Below are 19,029 nucleotides of genomic sequence, written 5' to 3'. Positions count from 1 at the left end.
GAAACTACTTACCTCGGTTTCGAAATTAATCGGTTTCGGATATTGTGCAAACGCGGCGTGCCGGGATGTTCACGGAAAATCCTCTGAGGTGCGTTCGCATCACGGATTAATTAGAGCTGTCGAGTTATATTATACTTGATGAGAATTTAACGCGAACGCGCCGGTTCCGTTCCCCTAATTGTAAATTTATCCCCGATATACGAAACGGAGAAAAAATGTAACACAAAATTAACGCATCCCAATAAAAATTCAGAATGGAATGAAAAAATACTGCATTAATTGAAATAACAATATATTTTCACCGTTGTTTATTATACGTATCTATATTTCTTAATTTATAATACATATTATTTATTATGTACATACCTCATCGATACGTGACTCGTGATTAACTTTTTTTGCCCCTACTATTCGCATAGATATACAATTTGAGATTAATATTATTCATAGTTATCGTTATGATAAAGAAATATTATTTACAGAGATATCACATACAGTAGAATTCGGTAGAATTATATCGCTAGGTCGCTTCCAAGCTATACATATATATCTGTTGATATTACACGCTTGTTGCAGGATTACTATATCGAATAGGTACATAAAACCAGCTAAACTTTGGGATAAACAGCGTTTAATATTGTCCTAAAATGTAGGTACATTAGATTCTGCTACTTAACATTTCCCTCCCAGAAAATAATAATAAGTTATACATCGTGTACCTATTTCCTCGAATACCTATCATCCCAAGTTGAAATTTCGAGCGGCTAATACACATGGAATGCGCAATCTAATTTTTACATTCAATTTTCTCGGGTCGAAAGGAGAACGAAAAAAAAAAGATGACTCCCAGGAATTCTTAGGTCTTAATATAATCCGACGAAAATTCAGCGGTATAGGTAATCGTCACTTTTGGGAAGATGTCACTCTTTTTCTTACTCAGATATTTGAGGAGAATTTCCACCACCTCCCCCGGCGACGTCTTTCGGATCTTTGACGTAGTCTACGACGAGTTCTAAGCCGATCAGTGCTCGGATGTCCTTCTTGCTGTCATCCTTGTTCTCCGATTGACTCGAATCTTCGTTCCTTGACCTCCCCTCGCAGGCTGAAAAAGTTAATCAACCATGTGGCATCCCGGCGTTAATGTTCCTTCCCAAAAAAAAATGCGAAAGAAAAAAGAAAAGAAATGTCAAAGTTACCTTCCTCCGCGTCCATTTCTTCGTCCGATTTCAGTGCCCCCGAAGCTTCGGAGGTTTTATCCGAGCCGCGAATGCCTTTATAAGTCTTTGTCAAGTTCTTGAGAATGTAATGCGTCCCCTTGGAGTTTTCATCCTTCGTCCTCGAGCTCGACGCCTCGTCGCGAGTGAGATTCAACGGGCGGTTATACTCCTTGGATTGCGGTACGTTGAAAGCAGAGGTGTGCTTGCTTTTGAAAGTTGGCTGCCTCTCCGCTAATTTGCGATCCCAAATATGACCGGAAACGCGAAGATCTATGAAAAAGTGAAGTGGGTCTATACCGGGATACGACTGAGGCATCGGGTAGGGTGGGTACCACATCGGGGTCGGTAGAAACTCGGGATTTGGAAGGCCTTCGGAATTCGGTAGACCGAAGTTCTTTGAACTCGCCAAGGCATCGGCGCGGGTCGGATTTAAATTCGACGTGAAATTTCTACCTGGAAATTCTAGCTTATTCTTGGGATCGGACAAAAATCCGGTATCGCACAACGATGATTTTGTCGCTACTGCCTCTTCTGCGCCGGACGAATTCCGGTCAATTCCAAAACTGAGTTTTTGGTCTACGGATAATTCCTCCGGTTTGACCTTGTGCTCGTTACCGAAAATCATAGCGTTTTGTGAGCTGGATTGATTAGCGCCAAAAGGTTGCCGATCGTCGAAATAGTTCTTGTGCTTGCAAAAGTCAGATTTTCCCTCCGCGTCTTGCAGATTCTTGACGTTCCCCGAAACGACCGCGCCGCCGTCCGTCTTATTTTCAAAGTTTAAACTCGGATGTTGAATGCTCAAGTATTTGCTTTTGTGTTCCAAATGGCCGTCGACGTGAAAGTACTTGTCGTGGGGACGCTCCTTGGTCGTGAGTTCCAAAGGTCTGTCCCTGGCGTCCCTAGCATCTCTCCAGGAACGCTTGCGGCGTCGCGGCGGAGCGGGCGGAGGTCCGCTACTTACCGAGGAAGCTTCAGCCTTCGCCTGAACGAAAGATCGGAGCATTTCACTGAAGAAAAAACTGTGCGGTGTCAGGGGCACGTTGTAGAGATAAGGAGGAGTCGCTGCCAGTAAACGAGAAACCAGATCGCCCCCCGAAAGCGTAGGTGGTGTCTTGAGCGTCGACGGGTCACCCGTCGTTGTCGACATTCTGCAGCTGAAGAGGTATCAAATGAATTATTCTCATTCGTTCTCCTTCCCAGTCTTCGATAATTGCGGTACAGATTCGCGAGTCGAAACACAGGCGGAAATATAATTTGCATAGCTGAAGGGATTCGTATATCGTGCGGTTATAGTGTCCCTTCTACTCGAAAATGTTGGAAATCTTTACAGAGGTGGTGAATGATATACTTTTAATCACGTGAAAATTCAAAATCTTAAAAGCAAACAGAAACTCGAAGTAAACGCGAATATCGTGACGAGGGTGGTTATAACGAGAAATTACAGTAAACCATCCGCGTAGAGATTTGACCCAAGGGAAAGGGAAAGGGAAAGGGAAAGGGAAAGGGAGTTTGAAACCCCTCGTTCGCGTTTCTTAATACCGAGATGAAAATCCGTGAGTTAAGAAACGGATAATTATAAACAAACAGAGGCTTCTGCGGCGCGGAATCTTGAGACGAAATTATGATTTACGACTAAAAACGGTCCCGAAACGGCTCGATCCCGTCTGCGGGATATTATCCCTGGTTCTTGTTTCCCGCACAAAGAAGCGCGGCTCTAACAAGGGACAGAGAGATAGTTAAGTATGTACCGCCCGGTATACGCACCTAATATCGGACCAAGGCACTACTATTGTCTCGCGGAATTAATTGAATAGGTATGCTGCATCGTCTAAGACCGAGGACGGTAGAAAGACGAGGCGCGGGAAGGCAATAGAGAATATAGGGATAACCGCGACGCGGGGAAAGGGAAAGCTGAAGAGGGTTACGCCATCGGATCCATTAAGGATTACTAATTTCTGTCAAGTGCATTACACGCCATTCCAACTTACTCGCATACCTATATACTTATACCTATTAACGCTACGTATTACACATACTACGCGATACGATCATTATTCAAACCTGGCATGAACTGACCGTCGTACGTCGGGGGATATCATTCGTTCGATTTATCAATTTTTTCGATAGTTTCACAATCAGAATTCTTTACCGGTGAGTTCAACGAAATGACACTTTACCGGAGCAGATCGAACGAACGCTAAGTACATCGGTGTAGATCCAACGGCGATTCAACGGCTGGATGTACAGAGACTTGCGGGTTGATTGGAAGCGGAACAGCGGCACAGACCGGTATATTGCCCGTCGACAAATACTCTACTAACTTGCGGCTGCGGCAGCGCGGTGTATCCCCGAAGTAATTAATTGATATCGGCGACGATATTTACTTTTCATTAAGAAGAGGATCACCCGATCGCAACAATACCTCCGCCATGCGCAATTGTTTACGTAATTACTTAATCGTTATCATTCGATTTTCAAAAGGCACGCGTGCGTTCGCTCGGTTCTCGACTCTGCGTCATCAACGTGTGCTTTTTTTCAATCATTTTCCTTTTTTCCCCCCCTTTTCTTTCTCGGTCCGCAATATCTGTGTCTGAGGGGTGGAAAGGCCGCAGCGACGGCGTTGCGGTTGCCGCAACCACCTACACCTACAGGAAATCTCTTTTCTTCGGCTGAAAAAGCTGCAGCATGACAGAGGGACAGTTCGCGGTAGAGTCTAGTCGGAAGAGCGCGGAATACAGGTGTATATCTGTATATGTTTGGTATATAACAAACATCGAGGAGGAATGGGTATTGTTTCGGTCCATTGTTTCCGAAACAAACGGCAGCCATGTTGTTTCGTCACCGAGATATTACGTTCAACCAGACAGCCAACTCGGACGAACCGACGGACAAAACGAACGGACGGGCGGATGGACTCGCCAACAGGAAATGGACCGCTGTCAGTTTTACCCTTCGTGATGAATACGAGGCTCCTACACCGATAATGTAATAACGTGTTTCACGTAACGTACCAGAAGATATCCAACTATACGTTTCTCACAGTCATATCCGGCATCGTGTGCTCGCTGAGAGTACAATAATATTTCATGGGACGTACCATACTTTCGACCCCGTCGCGATCGAAGCCCGATTATGTGGCAAATCGTTAACTCGTGATTAATGTTTTTCGATTCACGATATGCCTCGAATACGAAGATCGTCGGAAGGGATGAAAATAACCGCGGACCGTTCAATTACGTTCATCGGTTACGCGACTTGTATTTTTCAAATAATAATAATCATTGTCATTAATTTACAAAGTATCAACCGTGCAGGCGCGGTAGATTTTGAGCTGCAAACGGTGCCGGCGAGCTTTACGATTCATAAGACAACTCCGAGATTGAATTAAGTGAACGTCGAGCGTATTAAGCCGGCTACCCTCCTTCTCCACCCGTTTGCCACCCCTTTTTACCCCCCCAACTACCACCGCTGCAGCTTTCTCTCCGGTATCCGCGCGTAGTCTCGTTGGAAATTTGCATAATCTCGTCACACTGACGATTCTAATTGGCGGATTGTTTCAATTTCTGTCGCGACAAAATTTGCATGAGAGTTGGGAAAATACGGTGGGAAATACGCGAGGGAATTTCGAATTTGTTACAACGTATTTTCGAAGTATTGTTTATGCACCGATATTCGCTGTTTTTGCAACGGAGCCGAGCTCCAACGAATAAGTTCCAACCGTGAAATATAATTTCGCGAAAAGAGATACGGTACGCTCGAGCTGACAGATTTTGTATCGGGCGCCTTTCTACTCGATACGCTAATTAAGATCACGCGATTCACCCTCGAGGGTTGGATATAGAATTTCTAACTTTATACAGGGGGGCGAAAAATAGCTCCCAAATTATTATATTACCAGTTACAACGAAATCGAAACCCTTCATAGAATTTCAAACACAGCGGCATTTTTCTTCGAACGAACCGACTGTCGCGAGAACCATTTCAGGACCATATTTTCAACAATTGGAAACAATAAACGATGAACAGAGTAAATTCGCACACCGAACAAACGAGAGAATCAGCTGCAGCGCCTATTTCGAACTAATACATAGCTGAACGAGGATAGTCGATAATAATTACATACACGGTAGTTAACACTTGTCGATTCCAATTTAATTGCGGAAAGTTACAGACGTCTGCAGTACTGCGGACGGATAAAAGGGATTGTTTAACTTGTACAACATCGCGGGCTGAACGGAAATAGTAGAATAACGGGATAACCGCGCGTGCCAAGTGCAGAAGCGGTATAGGTATAGCAGGAAAATCGTCCCCATATGTCACCGAGCACATGTTCCCTGCTAGAATAATAAGGGAGGATTTGACGATCGGTAAAGTTTACGGTAAACTTTTAAGAAAAGTGTTGATACACGTGTCGAAGCGTTTATTGCAATCGCAAAACTATACCGCAACTAAACTTTTTTTATGTGAGGTTTCAACGTACCCGATGCGCACCTGTTCCGAAAACGAAGATGAGCTTGAAAGTATGTGAGCTAAACTATGGTTGAATCACGTGATCTCATACACGTGCGTGAAACTTTTACCTCACACGACGTACGAGTAACGACTAGTTAGAAACGAAACTGTCGGCTATCGTAATATCCGTAAAAAAAATAGCAACGATGCGTGAATATAACTTTCGACTTACCTAATATCTGACGAAGATTCACAGCGGAATGATTCAACAATTTGACGACAGGGACAACGGTTGGATATAAATAACGAAGAAACGATATATTGCGAGGCAGGAAAAACTTTCTATACGTTGTAAACGGGGCAGGTTTTACAAAGGCCGGAGACTGTGACGTCTACGGGTGTAATGCGTGCGGTCCGATCAGAGACGGTTGTTGTCACTGCAGTCGTCGGGGGTGCGCAAACCTCGGACCACCAAATGAGATAATAATCGAGAAGTCGGCGTCAGGGGTGGTGGAAGCGATGGTGGTGACGACGTCGAGAGGGGTGAATTCCACCCCCGACAACTGGGGGTGGTTTTTGAGATGATCCGGCCAATCTGCGCATCATTTGCCCGTCCCCACTACCCCGAGAACGAGCGAACGTCGCGCGGGGCCCTGTTGAATGCCATGCTGCGAGGCGAGCAAAGGCGCGGCGCGCTAAAAGCAAGCCTTCGGGTGGTTACGGTGCGGGTGGGGGCTGACGAGGGCGTAGAAGGGGATGAAAAAGTGGAAAACAGATACACCTATATATATACATATCTTGTACACATTCACAGGTATCATCGTACGTGTTTATTATGCATTTTCTGAACGTGGCGAGTGCCCGAGCCGTACAGCAGCGTAGCAGCTTCTATTCCTATACGCTCTACTCGAAAGAGAACAGATCGGGGTCGGTATTCAATTTCAGGGTGGAAAGGAGGGGCGTCGAGAATCTCGTTCGTTCCTTTAGCGCGCGGTGCTTTCAACCCAAATATTTTGTAACTTATCCGGGGCCATTCGTCTGACGGTGATTACCGCCACTCGCGTCGTCTTCACCGAGTCGAGTCGAACGACGCATACATACGTTCGACGGTAGCTGCAAACGTACGATGGAGTAGCGTTCGATTTTATTACGTCTTCGTACGTTTTTCTCCGGGGGACGACGGTACGAGTAACATCCGAATCAGGAAGAGGAAAAATAATTCATCCGTCGTGCGGAGTTTCCGGTATCGCGAGAACTTTGAAAGGTCCTCGTGTGCCGGATGAATTTTCCATCTCGTTCATTGATAAAGAAAAATGAAATTTTTCATCTCTTTCGTTTCGGATATCAAAAGGTACGGTTTTTTTCCATTAGCGTTAATTTCGATGCTCTCGGTGTTCTTCAACATACATATAACCGTCGCGTTGACGAGTTAGGTAGATAAATTTTACGGATCCCAACTCATCTCTGATGGATGGGGATGTTCGTTGTTCGCACCCCTGTCGGTTTTGTGGCACCCGGCTGATTCCGTGGGTACCATGCGTCAAATGAAAGCGACGCGAAAGGTAAAAGAGGGCGAATCTGTGCGGTGAGATCCACCGGAGACAAAGGACTTGAAAACAATTTACCCGAAATTCGCGTCACCACTTTGGAGTGGATACACTCTTATTTGTCCCTCTCGCAATCTGTCGACTCTCAACACGACCCCCTTCCTCCTCGGCCCGCCACCCTGGCAACCCCTTTTTATACCCCCGACCAACCCCTACCTCGACGATCTTCTTCCCTTTCCCCCCTTCCCGCCCCCTCGGAGCGCCTCTTCGTCGCCGAGCCCTACCGCCCATCGCGGTGCGAAACCGCGAAGCCTCGAGGGAATTTTAAACACCGGTGATTCGTCACAGCCCCTTCTTTTGCTCCTACTTGTTCTGCTTTTCCTTTTTTCGTTTTCTTATTCTTCTTCTTTCGCAGCCCTCCGTACCCCATGTGCTTTACGGCCGCGAGCACCGCACGATCCGCGGCAGTTTCGACCGGTGTGACTTGAGAACATTCCGTAGAACAAGGACTTCCTACCACGGCGTCAGCCGCTGCAGGACTCGAGTTCCTCGCGTGTGCGAGAATATTCTCAGAAGACAGATTCTCCAGGGAGGGAGATGGAGAGAGAGAGAGAAAGAGAGAGAGAGGCTTGAGAATTCACTTTTGACGCTTCGCTCTCCTCAAGTACGCTCGGGGATACCGAAGCATTGTATGGTATAGATGTAACTGTACCATACATGCCATGTATACGTATAATCTTTTACGAACCGACAGGCGACTTAATTTTAAATAGAACCATCGCAGGGCGGCTTCATCTTTCCCTCGCTCTCAAACATCTCTTCACTTCTTCTATTGGTGAGACTAAAGTATAAAATGAGGTGAGGACTTTTACCTCGCGCGAGTAAAGGTCAGGAACTGGTATAGTTGTATACTCGTAGTTTTTTAATATGTTTTCCCACATATCTATACGTTCGTCAAAAATGTAGGCGACGGCGTCTCGCGTGTTACGGTGGTAAAACATCAACGTCCGACGTAACGTATGGGGGATGATTATCAAAATGAGTGGGGTTAGCCGTTTCTAAGCGCAGGTTAATTAAGGATCGTTACAGAGAACTGGGTTTGGTAAAACGAACCGTGACACCCGACTATCCATCGTCCTTCCAACCTTTACCCTTTGCCTCGGTGCCGCTGCATCGCTAATTGTACGTACATACATCAGCGGATCAGAATACAACTTTCGAGTATTAGAAAATCACGTTCAACCGGGTATATACGTACATACGTATACATCATATATACGTAGGTACGAACGATGACGTGCCGTTGATCGTCCTGGATCATCTATTATCTACATCCCTCCTCCGCGCCTCGCTGCCATATTCTCAAGCATTCCCGTGAGTTCCTCAAAAGTGAAAATCGTCGAAATTTCGCGAAGAACCGTTCGCCAGAGATGCTCTCCGCAAATAAATTCCAGGAAATTTCGCCTCCGTCTGTATAGGTATAGACCGACCGCTATCCCTCCGACGAAGGGATGCAAATAACTGGTGATAACAACAGATAGCTCCGCTGCCTGGGGGTTTGGAGTGGGGCGGTGGTGGTAACCCAGGGGTTGGGGATGGGGATGGGGTAGGGGGTGACAACAGCCCGGGCGCGATGGAGTTGCGGGGCAGGGATGAACGGGGGAACGAGGAGAAGCTTGCGGGGGTGGAGAATCGTTCGTTCGCGTTGCCGGTGAGAAGGGGCGGCGAGGGGTTGCAAGGGTAGCGAGTGCCTGAGGGAGGAAGCCGGGGGGTGGAACGAGGGAACCGGTGGGGAATAGGGAACCGGTGAGGGGCAGAGGAGGAGGACGTCACTCGCTGTCGCATCGAGCGCAAGCGATGAGTGGCGCGCGCTAGCTCGTCTTTTGTTTGCGATGCGATGCGACTGCCAGCCGGGGAGCCACGGCTCGTCGACACAGGGGTTGAAAGGGGGGTTGGTTAGGAGGAAAGCGGGAGGAAAAAGGGATGGGAATGAGGACTGGGGTTGGAAACGAGTGAGAATCATAGAGCTACGCTACACTTAACGCGACCCACGTATATATCCGCCGCGACTCGCGTATTGGGCCTTGTTGCGTCGTTCGACGTATCTAAGAGAGACGGACGGAGGGGTAAAGATATAAAGAGAAAGACGGAGAAAAACAGATAAAGGGAGTGCGGATAGAACGACGGATATCATCTATGTACACATATGTGTACATTTAGTCTCCGATACACGCGCTCCGACGCCGTGTATGTACGAAATCTACAATTTAGGCACACAAAGAAAGGCGCACGCGGTTTTACACCGTTGCAGACACACGCGTCGCGTATCCACGTTCGTATCGTACGCGATATACCAACTGATTTCCACATCAACGTCAAGAATCGAGTCAACGATTGCTTGAAAATAGAAAAAAAAAAAAAAAAATTAAAAAAAACAAAACAAATAAATGGACAAAGGTATGACAGAAATGATTTTCGAATCACAACCCCGGCTATCCTCTGAACACGTGTCATGAAATTATCTCGCCCACATACCAAACACCGAACACCGGGTGTTCGTAGATTAATTCCGCGCGAATATTCCGGTGGGATCCCCTCATCGTTTTGTAGATAATATGTATAGTAGCAAGATCTAATGGATCCGGTATAACGTAAAAATGAAATCCACCCTGCGTAGATATTAGTTTAATCTGAACCTATCCCATGGAATATGGTAGCGCATAATTTAGTGTCTAGAAATTGTGCTGCTGCGCTACCTGGAGTATAGCTATTTGTATGCGCGTACAGCTTGTACGTATGTAGAAATGTGTACGAACACATTTCTGTCTTTAACGGTACGTGCCTACGCGTAGCCAGAGTTTATTTACCACCCCATATCCGCACGCATGGGGATAAAATCGAGGTAAACGCGTGGCTCATCGTCGGCTAGGTATGGAGATGTAATTAGGTAGATTTGTCTGTGTCGGTACGTTCGATTTGATACACGCGCGCTATGCGAGCCTGTGTATCGTATACGTGTACGGAGGTGTTCGATATAATTCGCAGTTATATTAATTCACGTCCTGAATCGCACCGGTATACCGTAATTTTTTGCTAGTGTCAAATGCAGTGGTTGGTCTTGATGTGCTGCCGGTTGCGGCGCAGTTGAACCTGCGAATAAAAATATCACAATATCAGCGCGACACGCGAGAAACTGAAATACAGAAGACCGTGGCCAATGTTTTCTAACTTCCTACGTAAAGATATCGTATGAAAAGAGTTTCGTTCCCGCTCTCGCACAAATGCAGACAGATGCGGGCGTATGCTTCGCGTGGAAAAAATCGCGTTTACCGTTCCAACCTACAGGATCCACCTACGTCCGCCTGCTGAATGTTCGTATACATTTTCATACACGGTTCTCCCATACATTCACCTTTCGCGCGATGCCACAGGGGTAGGTGTATCATCGTCACACCTAGCTAGTTATACTTATATTACGGAACTTCTCGGCCTTTCCAACTCCGGCACACTCAATTCAACGCGTTTCAATTAGTACGGAATATGAAACTTTTTATTCGAAAAAAAAAAAGCAAAAAAAAAAAAACCGAAATACTCGAAAGATTTATTCCGCGAAATCTGCAAAGACTCCGATGACGAGCAATATCCCCGCGTAACGTACCATGTCAAAGTTTACCGTTACTATACTGATAATATTTCTAACTAACAGCGAAAATAATCGTCAGCGAGTGAACGCACAGGTATGGCGATACGTGGAGGAGTCAGTCTACGCGAGCAAGTACACGAGATGAGAAGATATATGGTATAAGGTTCTAGCATTTTTACTCTCATCTGCACCCTTTTGATGCGGTGCGTGTACGACAGCGCGTATCGGGGTGATGCGATTGGATTGCGTTGGTGTCACATTGATCTCCCTATGATACACGGATGACCCTCTGACCCGAGCAACTCTATTCACACTCGACGTTGTTCCGTCGGTCTATTCGTCCACCGTGGTATACGTACATGGCGAGGGATTTGTTCAGGATTAGCGATCTCACAACTCGCTATAGGTATAACGCAGTGATAGTGCGTAGTGTCGAATCTGACGATGAATCCCTGCCGCGTTGAGCCGCCTCAATTGCCAATTGCCTCAACTGTATAGGTATGTACGTACGTACCTATACACTCGCGCAGCCATCGCAATCGAAGGGAAAATTGTGCAGATATAGAGGAGAATAAGAAATCGGAAATATCTCTTCGCCATCTACTTGAACGAAGGGGGCGAAAGTGAGAAGAATCGGCTGATGGACTACATTACAGGAGATGGTATCGAGGTAAAAATCCGAGGTAAAATCGAACAAGGGTATAAAATTTTCAAACCCGCGTCTCCGCTGTACAAGCAGACGATGTGTGAACTCATCTGATTTCCGTTTTTGATATCACGTACTTCAATTTGTTCGGATGTCGGGAGAATAAGGAAATGTATCGCGTGCATGCACCCCGTAACCCGGCCGCGGCGTACGGGGTGAGTGACTCGGGAAATATCAACACCGATCGAACCTCGAGTCTGAGCATATAGTCGAAGGAAGTTAGCGACGTAAGGGAAAGCCCGGGGTCAAAGGATAACGTGGGTCTTGACCGGCGCTACCTTTGACACGAATAAGATCAAACATGACTTGTCATGTCTGACAAAACTTGGAAAGAACTTTCGATAAGCGAAACTGCGAGACCAACGGCGTGTTACGCAGTGTATCGCCTCACGAGCGGAGAAAGTCTTCGGTAATTTTCGATAATTGTTTCGGAGCTATGCGCGGATAACGACCGGAAAATGTCGTTTGTTTGCGACGAGAGAAATAACGCTTTGGCAATTAATGGCTGTGTGAGTAATTTCCAAAGTTTCCAAAGTTGAGCTCACAAAGAAGTTTAATTAAACATCTACCGCACGAAATGAAACGAATGTGGATAATCTTTTCTTGATTGTCTTTGCGGAATTTTACTGCAAATGGAAATTAATATTTGAACAGTTTCCATAGTTATAATTCTTCGAATAATATTACATCCGCGTAACTCGGCCATGCATAAATGCATATCCCGGCTTCAGAGATTTCGATCTTTGGTTCGATAAATAAAAGCCTACATTTTCCGCCACGAGGCGTGTATGCATTTATAAAACCTGGACCAATTAGATAATGGTGTGGTTGAAACGGATGCTGCAAGCGTCTGTCCTACTCTGTCTATAACATGTGTATAGATATAATATCTACGCTGTTACCAGCGTATGTCCCTGCAGCCCTTTTGCAAAGTGACTGTGCGGAACAAAGGGTTGAGCTCTTCTCTGTGGGCGCAGTAATTATTATGCTCTTTGACGATCCCTCTGTCTGTCATAGCTAACGCGTGGAATCGATACTGCTAAAACTTTAATCGCGACCGCGTACGAAGGTATGCTTCACCTCGCGTACATGTTAAAAATTGTGAATATATATCTCTCGAAAAGTGTATGCATGCTGCAGTGTGATAATAACGACGATGGAAATATTCGTCGGTATACCCATACGTACGTATATGTTGTATCGCGGGCGAGAGCATGATTTTATTTCATCATTCTCATTCGTATTCCTTTTGACGGAAATTATGGAAAACCTAGAACATCGCAGGTGTACAGTGCCAACTCATCACCGATCGCGATATCTGAATTTTCTTCGGGTTCCAAAGTCGAAAGATCGGCGATATACCTCTGTCATTTTGAAAAATGGATCGATTCAGTTCGCGATTCGGGGAATTTCTCGAAATATGCGAACGAAACATTTTTATGTAACTCACAATGAATGAAGCCACAATGAAACGTAATGAAGTGCACCGCGTATATGCGATGCTTGTATTATGGATATATTATAATTAGGAAGGATATGAACGAAGCCGGAAATAATCCAAATGGGTTGGGAAAATCATTTCAATTCACCTAGATATATCTGCGTCTCTTATATCCGCAATTTCCCCCTCAGTACCACGACGCTGCAGACATCGGTCTAAGGATAAACGGATGCGTAATATACCCTCGAGTGAAAATCGAATACTGCACGGTATATTGCACAGCCATATAATACATTTCTTTTGAAACGCAAATCTTGAGAATTCAGAATTAATGTAGAAAAAAATAATAAACCCTACAGATTGTTTTACATAGAGAGATGAGGATGCAAGGAAACGGGTATGCGAAAGAAAATAGAATTTTATCCGTCTCTATATACCGCCAGGCCAGATTTTGTGCGCAGATTTAAGCTGTTTACGGATAACAGCGGGGCAACCAACGCGTTGGGGGTGAGATTGAAACGGGCGACGGCACACTCTCGGGCTGTTCGTTGGGTTGCTTTCAAACTCAGTCTGGTGTTCACTGGTAATTCGAGTAACGGCATGTGAATTGTCACTTGGTGAATTCAAACTTTCTAGCATAAGACTCGCGATTCGGAATTCCCCGAATCCGTATATACATATATGGTATGGATATCCAAGTAGGTGAAGACGATTTGCGTCCTTAGATTCACTTCAAATAAATGGAATTGTCATTTGCTGGTTGGTATACCTATCTCTCAAATTCGAGGAAAAGTTGGCACATGTATGTGTATTGGAATCACAACAGCTGCCTCGACGAGGCGGCGCCACGTCGTATTCGTAATGATTCTCGACCGTACGCTAACGAATTTCTCGTAATAACGAGAAGACCATTGTTTTAAGGCACCCCTTAATTTTCCTGCCTAATGTTCGGATTAATTTTCCGTTCTCGCCTTTTTCAACCTGAATCATCGCCGACCATGTGTCTGTCTACCGAGCATAAGATATATGATATTTATGTGTACGTAGATGCTCCAAAAATGTTTGAATGTTGCTGCGGTATGAGCCAACTATTTTTTAACAAAATAAATTCAATGATAGTGCAACATTAAAAAAACCAAAATATATAGCTATCGATCTACGATATCTACCAATATTGTGTTTAATCACATCTTTCTGCTGCACCCTTCAAACTTCACGCGACTGCAGCAATCGCGAGATACATTATCCTGCATAGATATATAATATCTGTGCATTATAATACATACATGATACGTTATTTTGCATATGAAAATATGCACGTATCGTGCCGGGCTTTCGAGGGGCTCCAAATACGAGACACAATATCGGCTTCTGCGGCGTCGAGGGACGACGACGGAAGCATCCAAACAAATAAAAGATGAAAAAAATTTGAAAAAAGAAATCGTAAGGCACGTTCGCATCTTGTCGATGCATTATAATACTCACTACCTAGATATACCTGAACCCATACTCCTGAGTTTGCATCCACTCTTACACTGTAACGCAGATATTTAGACCATCTTCCGCATAAAACGCGGCATTCTAATTGCAGTTGGCCCTTTTCGATAGGTTCAATTTCTACGAACGTATAGTGGATGTTACAGATATACCCGGTAACAATTACGACATGGCGACGGACGATCGAAAGAAAAAAGACAAAAAGTGTTTGTCGGGGATATCCAAGATTTGAATCTATGTATTTTGCTGTAAAAGTGTAAGTGTGAATATTGAAGTTTGAAGCCTCCAACATGCACCCCTGTGCTGCCGCATCAGAGATGAATACGAACGGCAAAGAGCGACGGGCGTCCAGCCCATCCAGCAGCCGGGCAAATCTCGCTGCGGCCTACCGGAATGACAATAGACTGACGGATAATGAATCCCCACCACAACTATCCTTTCCACCCCTACGGTCTCTCCCTGTCGACCCCCCATGAAGAGCGGTATCTTCCGCGCGAGCCAAGTACCCTTAGCTGACGAAGGAAACGAGCTAGGGTAAAATTGGAACAAATGACAAGTTTTCCGAATATTGAGGGGTGGATATCAGCAGGTCATACATCCCGCGACACGTGAGATTACAGTTAAAAATTGGGCGGTTATTAATGGTGGACGGGAAATTCGGGTTTGAAAAAAAGATGTATTCAGTTTTTTCCTTCATATCTTGTTTACACGACCGAGGAAAACTTGTAGCCATCACTGAAAGCACCCTTATAGCTACCTCGTTCCAGCCCTCGTCCTCTCCAACAAACAGGACTATGACCGAGTAGGAGGCGCCCACTTAGCGCTAATGCTCCTTTTATTGGTCAAGATTTCAACTGAGGGTTGAATGGATGTTCAATACCACGATATACTGCATGTACGATACAAGTATAAGGTAACGGAATAAATTAGTCCGCGTTTCAATGCTGCTAAACGGAGTTCGTAGACCGTGTGGACATAACTATGCATAAAAGAAGAAAATGAAAATGAAACTATACGAGATTTCCGCGGAGTTTCTGCTTAGATTAAAATCGAATAAAAAGAATTTCACCGGTGCATTGGCGCAGCGTATGAGCTGAATAAAATATTGACTCTGAAAGAAAAAACTCACTTGTGTTGAGTCCAGACCCTTGATCCGTTCGTCACCGCAATTGTTGTATCCAGTTAAAGGGAACATGAACGACCCTAAAAATGTAAACGCTGGTTCAGTTCTTATGTTAGTCATATATTTGAAGAAGGATAAATGTAAAATAAGAACCGGTATGTCATTTGAATAACTTAATGCACTACATAGTCTTTATAATGTACGTGTAATACGGAAATATAGCATGTGTGTAAATATGAACGTCAGCGTTGTAAAGTGGGAGGAAAGGAACAAGGTGGAACAAAAAATAAAGTATAAAATGAAAAAAACATCTCCACCAGGAATAACTGAGAGGACAAAGAGTGAAGAAAAAAAAGAATTTCCATAAAAATCCGGGGCTGTGTAATCCGGATGAAGCTTAACGTGAATGGTGAGTAGAAAATGGAAATAGCGAAATATGTTGGTGAACGCACAGGGGATGGTGTGGATGTTCGGAAAATGCAAGGAAATGAAAATACGATCTGTCTACATGTATACATTAAATCCATAGATATGTGGATATAGTACTCGTGTATATGGACGAATGTATGTCAATATACTTACGTTCATCGAGAGCTATACGCGAGAATGCCGAGAGGAGAAGATGAGGATGCGAGAATTTAGGTTTGTCAAGAAAAGCTCTTCGAGGCATACGATACGTTACATACACTATGTTTATTACAAAATATTAGAAATAATACTATGCAGTAGAACAGAGGAAGAAAACCCGTGCCTATAAAGGGCAAAGAACGAATCAGGAAAAACAAAGGAACATATCGTTAGCGGGTTTTTCCCTTTGAACATTGCCATAACAGTCAATAAGTTGGTATATAATATTAATTGCGCTTAACACATTTATTACGATGCGGACCATTCATGGTAAAGCAAAATAAAAAAAAAATAAAAATATTGTAGAAATGGTCTCAACATCATAAAATAAATCTTGTTTGATATTTGCCTTCCCCAAGTCAAAACTCTTCATTTATAATCATCTTATCCGTATAAATTTCTTAATCTAAACCAATATCAAAGGTATTTTTCAGTACGAGATTCGTTTTACTTCGTATGTATATTATTATTAGTTTGTCTTCTCCGCTTATGATTAATTTTTTTTCTCAGAGTAATCGCCACACAAATGAATGATAGCTCTCGTTCATCACAATACATACATTACATACTTGAATCACAACAGCAATACCTAACGCCACAGCACTGGAAGAGTTTTCAAGCGTTTTCAGTCGCAGGCCTTTTCTTATTCTGGAAAAACAGAATCAAAGATTGTACAAGGTTTGTACACAGTTGCCGAGGATGTAGTATAATTATCTATTGTTTAAACGACTTACGGTTTGTTTGCTCGTCTTAGGATCGACACTGGAAGCTCTGGTTTTGGATCTTTCTTGTTCCAACAGCGCGTGAAGGGATGCCACCTCTGCGGTCAATTCATCGCGGATTTCTTGGAGTTTAGCAACTTCTACTAGTACTGATGCCTTATCCTTCACTATGACAAAGAGAAGACGATTAGGTCCTCCGATTTTACGTGCCATTTTTGTACAAATCTCATCGGTCTAATAAGTAATGCAGCAATTGGGTGAAGAAAGAGAAGTCAAGGAAAACATGTTCGGTGCTTTTCAATACGAGATGCTTGTGGTATTCTCGAAACAAGTTCATGCTAAACTAAAATTGGCACTGGTCCAAGTCCAAGATGAATCACCGGTTTTGGCAACATAAACAAAACCAGAAGTGAATCGAGTGAAATAAATTTCTACAACTCCATTTCATTTTTGCATACTTAAGATCAATCAATATAATATATTACAGAAGAAATATGACTTACTTTCCCCGTGAGATAATATTTCATAAAGCTTCTTATTTCTCTTCTTGACTTGCCTCAATTCATCTTTCAAAGTCTGAACCTCATCTTTAAGCTGTCCAATCAATTCGTCTCTTTTTTCTATCTCAACCCTCAATTGGGCTGAAGTGATGTCTTCATCTATTTGATTCTGCCTTGCTTTTAGTATATCTTTCTCTTTTTCTCTAGTAATTTCATGTATGGTTTCCTTTTTAATTCTATCGAAAAATTCGACACCTGATTCCTTAGGTTTATAGTCTCCACTGTCAGGTCCAGGTTCTGAATTTTGTGAGGGTATTGCTCCTAGGTTATTAAATTCCCCCAAAGACATCGTGGCCTTCTTTGGTTTTTTACTGTTTATATTTTTTTTTGCTTGGTCCAAATCTTCTTTGCTTTTTCCATTTGTGTCACCTTGAGCTTCATACGCTAGCTTTGATAAGAGAATTGCTTGATGTAGCTCCTGCTCATAAGTCTCTTCGACTGCCTTTCAATAGAAAAAAATAAATTAACAATATATCAATGATGAGTGTGTTTAACCCAAAAATCTTATTCATGTGATTACGAATAAAATGATTACCATGGAATCTTTTTGTTTCCATTGTTCCCACTGGCGATCTTCGTTGTTCTTATTCTTCTTACCCTGAAAGATGTTAAAAACGATGGCCTAAAATATTTTGAGTAAGAATTAAGTACCTAAACTGATACGTCTTTGTCAGACTTTTGACTTGAATTACGTGATGTAGAGCGATATCCAGGGCTAAATACTCGAAAACTTAGCATAATGACCCATTGAACCTATTTAGCTGATGTAGACGTCAATTGATATCAAATTTTCCCGCCAGAGATGAGCCTAGAAATTGACACAAGCCGGCTAGAAAAATGTGCTGTGAGTACCTTATTGGTTTGTTTTTTTTTCTCGTCTTTTTTCGGCTGCTGTTTCGAGTTAGTTGCTTTGTCATTTTTATTTTTAGTATTTGCAGTTTTGACGATGGTTTTCTGGCTCTTCTTTGGCTTGAAATCATCATCCTCCATACTTAAAACAGCAAATCGCGATGGTACTGCAGTCGCCATTCTTAAAATTTCTCTATTAACCGAAATAAATGCAACCGAAATAGTACGTACGATTAGATCGCAATGATATAAAAGACACCTTCAGCGGCTTAGCTGATATAGAAAACAACGGAAAATATCAATAGACTTAAGATTGATACTTTATTTTGAACACGTCCTGTAAATATTGTCTTACGCCGCTCTAGACCGTCTGGAATACACCAAATACGCGTATATTTCAAAGAAAAAAAGAAAAAACGTCGTAAGGGCAACGACAGACCGGAAGTGAAGTGTGAACGCCGATGTGAACAGTGGCGACTCTGCATAGAAGGAATATGAACAATCGCCATGCAACGTCAGAGTTGCCAATCGCTCGATTTCAAATTATTTCTTATCACTTAATAAATAGCTATAATTTAGTCGTAAAGGACGTTCAGAAAGCATTATTCATGGATTCCAAACGATTCTTAGTCATATTTCTAAGAG

At 43.6% G+C, this 19,029-nt stretch overlaps 2 protein-coding genes across 2 annotated transcripts; both read right to left on the bottom strand.

The window, feature by feature from the left end:
- Positions 1 to 275: 275 nt before the first annotated feature.
- LOC105693354 lies at positions 276 to 6,354 on the bottom strand. The gene is made up of 3 exons (XM_048660019.1): positions 5,902 to 6,354; positions 1,197 to 2,371; positions 276 to 1,102 (listed from the first exon to the last, which is right to left on the bottom strand). Exons 2-3 carry the CDS (start codon positions 2,362 to 2,364, stop codon positions 933 to 935), a joined length of 1,338 nt encoding a protein of 445 aa, XP_048515976.1. The 5' UTR covers positions 2,365 to 2,371; positions 5,902 to 6,354; the 3' UTR covers positions 276 to 932.
- A 9,946-nt stretch (positions 6,355 to 16,300) lies between these two features.
- Positions 16,301 to 18,860, bottom strand: LOC105693343 (G kinase-anchoring protein 1-like). Its single transcript, XM_012413186.3, has 5 exons — positions 18,388 to 18,860; positions 18,071 to 18,133; positions 17,479 to 17,977; positions 16,988 to 17,142; positions 16,301 to 16,901 (listed from the first exon to the last, which is right to left on the bottom strand). The coding sequence occupies exons 1-5, from the start codon at positions 18,562 to 18,564 to the stop codon at positions 16,869 to 16,871; spliced, it is 927 nt and encodes a 308-aa protein (XP_012268609.1). The 5' UTR covers positions 18,565 to 18,860; the 3' UTR covers positions 16,301 to 16,868.
- Between the last annotated feature and the right edge of the window lie 169 nt (positions 18,861 to 19,029).

Source organism: Athalia rosae, chromosome 1 (genome assembly GCF_917208135.1).
Source record: "Athalia rosae chromosome 1, iyAthRosa1.1, whole genome shotgun sequence".
NCBI classification, from domain to species: domain Eukaryota; kingdom Metazoa; phylum Arthropoda; class Insecta; order Hymenoptera; family Athaliidae; genus Athalia; species Athalia rosae.
This window is presented reverse-complemented; position numbering and strand designations above follow the sequence as displayed.

What these genes read in the sequence shown, in the direction of transcription:
- LOC105693354 (XM_048660019.1), bottom strand. Translation starts at nt 2,364, where the DNA reads ATGTCGACAACGACGGGTGACCCGTCGACGCTCAAGACACCACCTACG. An exon ending in AGAAATGGACGCGGAGGAAG is followed by an intron (nt 1,103 to 1,196) that starts GTAACTTTGACA and finishes TAACTTTTTCAG; the next exon opens with CCTGCGAGGGGAGGTCAAGG.
- LOC105693343 (XM_012413186.3), bottom strand. Translation starts at nt 18,564, where the DNA reads ATGGCGACTGCAGTACCATCGCGATTTGCTGTTTTAAGTATGGAGGAT. An exon ending in GGAAACAAAAAGATTCCATG is followed by an intron (nt 17,978 to 18,070) that starts GTAATCATTTTA and finishes TTCTATTGAAAG; the next exon opens with GCAGTCGAAGAGACTTATGA. An exon ending in CTAAGACGAGCAAACAAACC is followed by an intron (nt 16,902 to 16,987) that starts GTAAGTCGTTTA and finishes CTGTTTTTCCAG; the next exon opens with AATAAGAAAAGGCCTGCGAC.